The sequence below is a fragment of the Gossypium arboreum genome, chromosome 8, assembly GCF_025698485.1.
Source record: "Gossypium arboreum isolate Shixiya-1 chromosome 8, ASM2569848v2, whole genome shotgun sequence".
Classification (NCBI taxonomy): Eukaryota; Viridiplantae; Streptophyta; class Magnoliopsida; order Malvales; family Malvaceae; genus Gossypium; species Gossypium arboreum.
The window spans coordinates 134,308,151-134,319,299 of record NC_069077.1 but is presented as its reverse complement, the minus strand read 5'-3'; the positions used below and the strand labels follow the sequence as shown (position 1 = coordinate 134,319,299).

General features: G+C 31.5%; 1 protein-coding gene across 1 annotated transcript; it reads left to right on the top strand.

Annotated features, from left to right (window-relative positions):
• The first annotated feature begins 2,058 nt into the window (after window positions 1-2,058).
• On the top strand, window positions 2,059-3,738 carry LOC108468410 (rho GDP-dissociation inhibitor 1-like). The gene is made up of 5 exons (XM_053018324.1): window positions 2,059-2,546; window positions 2,674-2,740; window positions 2,843-3,061; window positions 3,163-3,287; window positions 3,366-3,738. The coding sequence occupies exons 1-5, from the start codon at window positions 2,370-2,372 to the stop codon at window positions 3,444-3,446; spliced, it is 669 nt and encodes a 222-aa protein (XP_052874284.1). The 5' UTR covers window positions 2,059-2,369; the 3' UTR covers window positions 3,447-3,738.
• Window positions 3,739-11,149: the final 7,411 nt, after the last annotated feature.

Below are 11,149 nucleotides of genomic sequence, written 5' to 3'. Positions count from 1 at the left end.
CAGGTGGATGAGGTCAATGGTGGCAGAGTTGGTGGTGGCAGGTGGAGCAGGTGGCTGACAAGGCTAGGGCGGCGGCATGGCAAAGGCAGTGGCAAGGGTTTTCTAATTTGTTTTGTGTATTAAGGTTTTGGGCTGGCTTAGTGGACTTAGGGTTTTTAATTATTTGGGTATTTTAATTTGAGTTAGGGTAGGTTAGTTGGGTTTATTTTATTTTATTCAAAATTAGGCCTCAACAATTATGTTTATAATTTGAATTATGGTAATACCACTGAGTATAAAATACTCAATGTACGGTTATTTCCGTATGCAAGTTAATAGGTGTTAAGGGTCTTGGTTCAGCATCCAGGCGATCCCGATTCCAGCGCAAAACTCAATTATGTATTTTTCTTTTGGTAAAAGTGGCATGTACATAGGTGTTATTTTGGTCACTTTAAAATACTATATGATTTTTGTTGTAAAGAATGATATTTGGTATTTTGGTGTTTAAACTAATGAAATGGTATGAAAATTTATATGATATACATGATATAATTGGTGTTAAATTTAGAATGGAATGAATGAAATTCTAATTTAATTTTTAATGGTAATATAAATGTTCATAGAGTAAATTATCAAATTAATGTTATAGGTATGATTTTAATACGATTAAACATGAAATTGCATTGGTTGAAATATTGGTTTTGAATTGGTCCCGATTTGAAATTGCAGGGAAGGTTAGATATTTATAAAAGGGTTATATTGAGTTAAAAAAAATATCCTCATAGCACCCGAACAAGTCCAAATTCCCCTCTAATATGTATTTTGGGCCTTAAGGGTCCAATCAAGAGACTTTATAATTATTTTATAATATAATATGTTCGATAATTATTTGAATATTAATCGTAAATTGTCCGATTGTCCGGTAATGCCTCGTAACCCTGTTCTAGTGATAGTTTAGGGTTAGAGTGTGTTACAGTCTCACTCAAAGAATGATTTTATTAACCATTAACATAATAGAACTCTTGAATTAAGTCCAATTTGCCCTCAGACCAGTAAATAATTGCAGCTTCAAAGTTGATCCCAATTATTACAATCACTCTCCTAAAACCTCGTAATACAATCAATTAAACTCTTCAAAGAATGTCTGAGAAAAGAGTGTCAAAATACTGAGTACATGATTAACTTTATGGTAAATAAATCTCCTAAAGTAAATCTGATCAACAATTTATCCTTTAAGATATCAAGAAGTTCTGATCGAAGTAAAACTTTTAATTCAAGTCAAAATTGTCACCTCAATTGGATAACGATAAACTCTTTCAAATATAGTTTTTGTTTGTTCACAAAAACATGTCCAATGTATCCTCTATTTGCTACTTAATTGGAAATATTTATATCTTATCCTTGTACAAGTCAAAATTGCCAACAAAATAGGATATACTTTATATGTATAAAATCTTTTATTAAAGAGTCAATGAATAGTTGGCTTGGAGGGGCGTAGTTAGGGGCTGGCAGGGTTCTGGCCCCCTTAAAATAAAATTTTTTTATTTAGGCCATTTAAAATTTTTAAATAAAGGTAAAATTACACTTTGTCCTTCTAAAAATAATAAAATTTGATTTAACCCTTTAAAAATTATAAATTTTATTCAAATGGTGAAATTACAGTTTTTTTACAATATAATTTCGGCCCCTAGAAAAATTTTCTGACTTTGCTCTTGTTTACTTGGACAATTCGACTTCTTATTTTAATTGGATAGAACTTCTTATTTTAATTGGATAGGAGAATATATATCAATTTTATTTTTAATAAAAATGTGGGATTTTGAGATTATGCACTTGATTTTTTTTTTATAAATATTGTTTTAAACCTAAAATAAAATTAAATGAGGCCATTGTGATGATATCGTATAATCAGATCGCTAGCTAATGGGAACACCCATAATTTGAGGCAATATTGTGAGATAGAAACGATCTCTCCCTACACTCAAGCTCTTCCTTCCATGCCTAATAACTGAAGCTTTCCATTTGTGACATGGGACACTACTATTATTTCGGGTCACCAGATGACCATTTCTTAACCCTTTCCATGTTCCAACAACCAAGGACCACGACCACCTCAAAAACCTACCCGCCCCCTTACACTCTCTTTTAGCCTTTGCATCCTTCCTTCATTTTTGATTTTTTTTTCAACAAAATCAAAAACCAAAAGTGGACCAATAGTTGCAGACACATCATGTCTTTCCCATGGCGTCCTTTGATTTCATGACTCTTTTCTTCTGTCTTCTTATCCACAGACATTGATCATTATTATTATTATTCTCGTTAGCTGTCTCTCCTCGACAACGCTTTGATGTTTGGTACTGCATTTTGATGTTGTGTTGGATGAGCAGTTGATGTCTTTGGCCGTTGGAGCTGGTCCAAGTTCCAGTAATATGGATGACAAAGCGGTCTCTGCTGAAAAAACGACCACCAACCACCGTCCAGAGAGCGATGATGATAACGAAGAGGAGAATCGCAATTTGCATTTGGGTCCTCAGTACACTCTCAAAGAACAGCTTGAAAAAGATAAGGTTAAATCTTCTTTTTTTTTTTTTTTTGGTTTACACACACACATATCCATTACATTTTACATGCATGCATGAATGCCTAAAATTTTACTATCATTATTCTATGTTGGTGATCGTTGCGTGAGTGTAGGATGATGAGAGCTTAAGGAAATGGAAAGAACAGCTTCTTGGAGGTGTGGATATTAACAACATTGGAGGTACTTATTATGTTTAGTTAGATTGTGTGTATATATATATGAGCTAATTTTAAAGAATTTGCAGAATTTGACATGGAAATAATGGTCTCCATTTTATTACAGAAACACTTGAACCGGAAGTGAAGTTCCTTAGTGTGGCAATCGTGTCACCAGATAGGGAAGACATAGTTCTTTCAATCCCTGCAGATGGAAAGCCCGAGGGTTTATGGTTTACACTGAAAGAAGCTAGCCATTATCGCTTGAAGTTCTCTTTCCAAGTTAGCAACAACATTGTATCTGGTCTCAGGTACACCAACACTGTCTGGAAAACTGGCGTCAAAGGTAAACATTAATTCTAAACCCTCTCAATAAGTAATAATAATTCATCCCCCAAAACTGTTTCCAACATAATAAAATTCAATCCTTTTCTTTTGGGGTTTCAGTTGACAGCACAAAAGATATGATTGGAACTTTTAGTCCTCAGTTAGAGCCTTATACACATGAAATGCCCGAAGAGACAGCCCCTTCTGGTTTTTTGGCTAGAGGATCATACACTGCAAAATCAAAGGTTTGTATGATAACATACTTGTATCCGACATTGATTATGTCTAAATTCGAGTGACATAGTATGTTGTAATGGTTTCAGTTCCTTGATGATGATAACAAGTGCTACTTGGAGATCAACTATACATTTGATATCCGAAAAGATTGGGCTGCTACTGAATAATAGATCAGCTCCAAGAACCCTTCATTCAATGCTTCATGTTCTTATTATGCTTATATATATATACATATATATATTCACTTTCAGACAATTTTCAAGCAGCTAGTTTTTTCCCAAAATAAACGCAAGTGATGAGAGATGACAAGATTTTCACTTGATTAGCATTTTTTGGTAGGGACATTTTGATAATTAATGATGTCTAGAACTCTGGATGTTGTTCATGTTCTGTTCTTGCATTCCATCTATGTGCATATATAAGAAATGAGTGATCAGTCATTGATTTTTTCTTTTTTTCTTGTTTTATATCATCAAACTGCTCTCTCTTTTTTTTTTTTTTATTACTCATCAACATGATATACTTCAACCCAAATTAAATCTCAATTAAAATTTGATTCAATTAAAATTTAAAAATACAAAGAAAACCTACTTTGCCATTATCCTAATAAAAAGAGATAGGGATGACGTGGAATCATAATTTCATACAATCCATTCTTTGATCCCTATATATACCATCAAGTCAAATAAATGTTATAATTTAAATAAATACAATAATTAATATCTATTTAACATTTAATTTATGTTTTTATTAAATAATTCAATTAGAAAGAAATCCATAAATCACACCCATCTTGTCAATTTTTATGTTTGTATTTTTTTGAAACAAAATCTTTAAGGCGTAAATTTTGTTGATATTGCAGAAGTATGATAACTCATATGAATGACGATCTATTTGAAGCAACATATTTTGAAAATTAGATTAGATCGGATCAAGCAATCTAATCCTTTGAAATAAAGAATTTAGATTAGGACTGCATTGAAGACTTATATCGAACAATTCTATTTTATCTTGGATTTTATTAATATATTGGGTATGTTATTTTAATTGCAATTTTTTAAAGAAAATTTATTGTAATTGATCTACTATTTTAACAAATCTCAAAGTCTTATATATTTGAAGAAATTTGTATGAGTTTTGTATTGAAAGTTTATAACACTTATTCATTGAGAAACTTGTTATGGAAGGTGCATTGAGAATATAAACAAGTTTATTGTTTGGTTCACAGTTTAAGCTTTCATGAGAAAACTTTAGAAGTGAGTGATCTAGATTTAGATATAAAAGTGAAGTTTATATATCAAGCTGTGATAGGACTTAGATCCATGGCGGTTGGTTTCGTTCCGGTACCAATTGTACTAGTTGATATACTATATCAAGCTGTGATAGGTCTTAGATCCATGGCAGTTGGTTTCGTTCCGGTACCAGTTGTACCAGTTGATATACTCCGTTTCGAACGTAAACTGGAGCAATATAATATATGATTCATTATGTCTCAAAGTTTGGCCTATTTCACCTGTACTGACATATTCCGACCTGTTTTGTCTGTTGCGACCGAAAAAGACGAACTGGCTACGGTAAGAGAAAAGAAAAAGAAGGAAGAAGAGAGAAAAGAGAATAAAAAAAACAAAATTAAAATCTCATATGGAAAAACAAAACATCTCGACAGATAAGTTTTGGGATTTTACAAGCTTAAAATAATATTAATTTAATCTACAAATTTAATTTAAATAAGAATTATATTATATTTTAATATATATATTGATAATAACTAAAATTGTTAATAAATGAATAAATAAAATTTATTTTTATAAAAATATTATTTTATTTATTATTAGTAATAAATAATAGTATGATACCTTTCAAAAATAGTATTATATGATATATTTACTATTACATATAAAATTAAACTAATAATTATACAAAAATAAAGGTAAATACAGAACGGTATACCAAAACATACTGGTATTAATATGTATCAGTATCAATAGAAAAACGGTACATCTACCATACGGTACTGATTACCTTTCTTAAACCACTTGTTGTATTAGGATTAAAGATAGTGTGTAACACCCCAAACCCGGCCCAGACGTTATGACCGGATCCGACATGCCATATCGAAGCGTTCAAAACATTTTATATTGTTGATCCAGAAAAAACTTACTTAGTGTTTTAAAAGATAATTTCATTATAGGTTAAAGTGAATGGAAGCTGTGCACCAAGTAGGAAACCGGAAAAGAGGTGGTGAGTCCATCGGACTGCTTAAGTACCAAGCTCCCTTCGGATCCAATCCTAGACATGCATACCGCCATTGCCATACCTTAACGTCATGGATATTTCTAGGAAACCGATTTTGATTAGGTCATTTTTAGGAAAAGTGATTAATTTTGGAAAATACTTTCATTGCGGAAGCTTTGCTTATTGTCGTATTATTTTGAAATCAATTGTTGTTTTTGAAAACGCGTCCTAAAGCTTTCCAACTTCAACAGTTAAAATAAGTAATACTTATCTTAGTAACACATATTAACACCATCAAAAATAATTAAGCGGCCTTATTACATTTAAAAACCTAAAACTTCAAACGTAAAAAAAGGATGTCTAGTTCACGGAAGAAAATCAAACTTTCGAGCGGGTGGCCACTCAAGATTCCCTCACGACTCCAAGCCCACTATGGTTGGGGATTACTGCGTGGATGAAAATAAAAGGGTGAGTTTGGGAAACTCAGTGTAAGGAAAACCCATTCAAAACCCAAGTCACTCAAGCCCATTGGGCCTAAGCCCATTCAGTAATGATGATACTAGGCGAGCCCTTTTCAGATTACAATAAAGCGGGCCTTAGCCCTTATTCAGATAACAAGATGGCCCATAGGCCCATTTCAAAATACATGCAACATCAAGAAACATATGCAAGCCCATTTGGGAGACTACTCAACCCACCAACCACTACACTCCACCCATACCAGCCATACACTCCATGTGGGAATAGCTCAAGCCACCCATTAACACTCCACAGTTCTTGCCTTGCTTTGCTCGATTATCATAAGTTGAGGCAAAGCCCTTATTCAGATAATGAGATGGCCCATAGGCCCATTTCAAAATACATGCAACATCAAGAAACATATGCAAGCCCATTTGGGGAGACTACTCAACCCACCAACCACTACACTCCACCCATACCACCATACACTCCATGTGGGAATAGCTCAAGCCACCCACCCAACACTCCACGATTCTTGACCTTGCTGCTCAATTATCGATAAATTGAGGCAAAGCCTCCAATCGTGGACAAGCCACTTTCAGATTTCTTCCTCCGTCAATATCCCAATCCCATGCATCAGATAATAACAACATGGCATGCGATAAATAACAACGATCAAACATGCATTTAAGTCAATTTAACCCTAGGGGTATTTCGGTAATTTATCTCTTAGGGGTAAAACTGTAAATTTTCCACTTTTAAAAGTATTTCAGTAATTTATCTATTTTAGGGTTTTTCATGCATATTTCTACCTTTCACGTACTACAGAATCACGTACCGAGGATTCTTACCGAATTGCGCCCGTTGGCCCATCATTCCAATTTTGGCCCATTAAGCCCAAAAATATCGATGGCACAGAAATCATGCACTTTATAGTCCAAATTTTGCAGCTTACCAAAAACATTAATCGATTTACCTCACGAGCATTCGCACACTCGCAAATCTACAAAATACCGATTTTCGGCATTTCGGCTTTTCGACTTTTGCCGATCCAGACTAAGAAAGAGGGTGTTAGTTACACACCTGTTTGCGACGATATGCTGACGAGATCCACACACGAACTGCCTACAATTGGATTACTAACACGTTAATCTAACTATTCAAATACGAACTACGTATTAACCCCTTACAATATTCGGCCAACCACACCTACAGATCATAGTAAGCTTATAAGAAATCAATAAGCAACTCATTAACAAATTTTTGTCAATGTTTACCACATAATCATAATTTCACTGCAAGCTGTCTTCCTGAGCAACAGTTACTAAATCATTTATAACTGGAGCTACGAAACTCCAAATCAAGTGCCGTTAATTTTCCCTGAAAATAGACTCATATATCTTATATCCATAAAATTTTCAGAATTTTTGGTTTGGCCAATCAATACCAGATTTTTCTTAAAGTTTCCCATGTTTCACTGTTTGACTAATCCGACCACTCTTCATTACGAATCAAATTTCTCATTGTACAGAATTCAAAATATGTTCTAGTTTATTGCATTTGAAACTAGACTCATTAAGCTTTAATTACATAAGTTATTCACCGTCTAACTCATCTCTCACAATTTATGGTGATTTTCCAAAGTCACGTTACTGCTGCTGTCCCAAGCAGATTTATTACCAAATCACTCTTTCACACATAACTTGCATGCATGTTATTTAAACATGTATATCACCAATCAATCATCACATATCTATGATTTTACTTAAGTATAATCTCCATTTCATCATTTTAAAGCACAACATGTTAGCCGATTTTTCCCTTTAACATCTAAGGCACATGCATGCTCATTTGTTTGGCTCAACTTCACCTATCTTCCATTTTTCATCAAAAGAACATGAAACAACAACCATTTCCTTCATTTTAATTCATGACTAAATGCTCACAACACAACTAAAAACCAAAATATGCTTCAAGAGTTAAGGTAGAATCAAGAAGAACTCATGAACATCAAATAGAAGCAAACTACCATGAACTTACCTTTAATTTTCTTCCCCAAGTGACCGAACATTCAAGAGCTTTCTCCTCTCCTTTCTCTTCTCTAACTTTAGGCTATGATGAACAAAGATGGACAAAACTTTGTTCTTTTCACCCCTTTTTCTTTTAATAAAATTTCATATTTCATCCATTTAATTCTTTAATACAAAAGACATGAAATTCCAATCATGGAACATTTACCTAACCCATTATCATGAAACATTTACCTAACACATTATCATGGAACATTTACCTAACCCATTATCAATTTGTATCAATTTGTACCATAAATTATGGATATCAAGTGCACATTTTGTCTACAACAACATGATGGCTGGCCACTTCATGTAAAATGGGAGGTTTGTCATGCAAATCCTCCTATTTTGCACTCCTATTTATTTGGCCACTTCAATTTAGCCTATAGCATTTTCAAACATTTTCACATAGGTTCTATTTCATAATTTCACCCCTTTTTCTTATGGAACAAAAATTAACTAAAATTGCGGGTTCTATCTTAGCTTGGGCCTTCTAGAGGCCCACTAACATAATTAAACCTATGCCAACATTCACGAATTCCCGAAAATTGGGGCGTTACATAGTGAATTATCTCTCTGAGTTAAGCTGTAAATATAAAAAATCAAATCGCGTAAACAACTCAATTATGTTTTTCTTATTTCAAATATATATTCATATATAATCTTTTATGTTAAAACTTATAGCAAATAGTTACAAATAAAATAAGTTAAACAAAATAAAGTGCTAGCTCTAGTGGTTACTGAAAGTGGAACGAGAACAAAGAAAAACTTTAATTACTACATGTAATTAAATAACATGTGCCTTAGTAAAGAAAAACTTTGCTAACTATGAGGTATGGTATTGTGGCTGCTTACCTCATCTTTTAATTAGGGTGAGCAAAATTTGTTTTAATTTGAAAAATTAGATAAAAAAATTTAAATTTTAAATTAAATAGTTTGAGTTATTCGAGTTATTCAGATCAATTCGAATAAAAAATAAAATTGTTCAGTTTAACTTGAATATGAATTACACAATTCAAGTTATTCGAAAATTCGAATAAGAAAAGACAAAACTACGTCGTTTTGATAAATGTTTATCCATTAAGTTAAAAGTTAAAAATCATTATGTTGTTTATGTAGTTAAATAATCTTCTACTTCGTCTACTAGTTAAACAATCGGTCTATATAAACGCAACATTGAGTATAAATAATAGAATTCGTTAACTCATCTCGAAATTTTTTCATTCGATTCGATTTGAAAAAAAAATTCAAATTTAGTTCAGTTGCTAAAATAAGATTCGCCAACTCGACTAACTCGAAATTTTTTGACTTGATTTGACTCAACTTGATCGAATACTCACCCCTACTCTTAACCATGTCATTTGAGGTTTGATTCCCGCTTATAAGAATGAAACACATTTCATGATCAACTATTTATCTCTTTAAAAAACACTCGTAATAAATAAATTAATCATTATTATCGACAATAAATACCCTATTTACGAAAACAAACTCGAGCCTTGATAAAGAATTAAAGTGATTGAGTATACTGTGGTTCAAATGAAAGAAAATTGCAGAAGCAAAGCCTTTGTGTTTGGGCTGCCTTAATTGTTTCTTAGGAAAGCAGAAATGTATAAACATGTGTGTGATAAGAGGGCATGTCATTGAAAAAGATATATTATAGCACCCAAAGGCATCCCACGCATTTCACAAGTATTGATATCATTGTGGAGCGCACAAGTGTCGTTTTAGTTTTTACTCATCAATAAATTTACATGATATTATAAATATGATAATATATTTATTTTAAAAGATTTTAAAAATAATAATATTTAACTTAACGGATTTAATTATTATTATTTAGATAAAATTAAAATTTTAAAATTTTAAAAATATAATAATTAAAAATAACATATCTTTCGAGTTAAATGAGATCATTTGGGTTTAACAAATTTGTAAAAATAATTTAATTTAATTAATAAATTTATATAAAATTTATATTTTGTTCAACACGTTGCATCCTTGAATTTAGATAAAAACAATAGAAAAATTAGAATATAATTCAACTTGATTCAATTCATAAATACAATTACTTTATTGTACTATTTTTGGATATGGATTAGTTGTGAAATGTAACCATTTATATGAAAATATTAGTTTGAAGGAAGAGAGTGTGGATAATCAAATTAATTAGTTAGATAACCTATGGGTGCTAATTAAATTATAATCCAAGGATTTTGATTAATTTGTGCAAAAATTAAATCAAATATTAAGACAACAAGTTTGATGTTAATCTTGCACCTAATTTCTCTTTTCATTTCTTATTTTCCACTCCAATATTTTGCTTCTTTTTTCCATTAAGCTTTATTTTGAGTTTTCTTCTTTTAATTAATTTTTTAAAAAATTATAAAAGTTAAACTAAAACCAGATAATAATTTAAATATATTAATTAGTTATTGGGGTAGTGACAAATGACCGGTGCTTAAGTCTTTATTAACATAAGGAGTAAATTAAAAAAATTCATTTATATTTATTTTATTTTAGTACAATACATTAAACACTCAAATATTTATTATGTGCATTCAAATTCAACTAAACACTTATTTCTTTTGAACAATCTCATTTTTGATCATATCTGCTCTTTTTGACACAATGCCTAAAACTACTCAAAGTCCATAATAAGAGGATAATGCGCTTCTGCACACTCAAAACCACGTCTTTCTATATTGACTACAATACTCATGCCAATCAAACTAAAACTCAACCGGCAATATAACTAATCACTTAAGAAGGTGCAAATAAAAAAATTTCCTAATTTAGATCTCAATCGTTTTTAAACTTTTTTTTATTTACATGTGCTATTTGTATAGTATTAAAGCATTAAACAATTTCTTAAACCATATAGAAGCATTCAATAATATTTAAATTAATTGTGAATGGAATTAGATAATAGATTTGTACAAGTCTAGGGATCAGTCTCAAAACAGGTGGAGTCCACTCTCCACTCTTTGATGTTGGTTTAAGCTTTTAGACCATGATAATGAGATGAAAGTAAAATTTATTTATGTTTAATACATGGTGAATATGTATATGAATCTATTAAAGAAATTTTTGAAAACCTTAAA

Coding starts and splice junctions, on each gene's coding strand:
- LOC108468410 (XM_053018324.1), top strand. CDS start 2,370: ATGTCTTTGGCCGTTGGAGCTGGTCCAAGTTCCAGTAATATGGATGAC. Junction 2,547..2,673: donor AACAGCTTGAAAAAGATAAG/GTTAAATCTTCT, acceptor GCGTGAGTGTAG/GATGATGAGAGCTTAAGGAA. Junction 3,062..3,162: donor CTGGAAAACTGGCGTCAAAG/GTAAACATTAAT, acceptor TTGGGGTTTCAG/TTGACAGCACAAAAGATATG.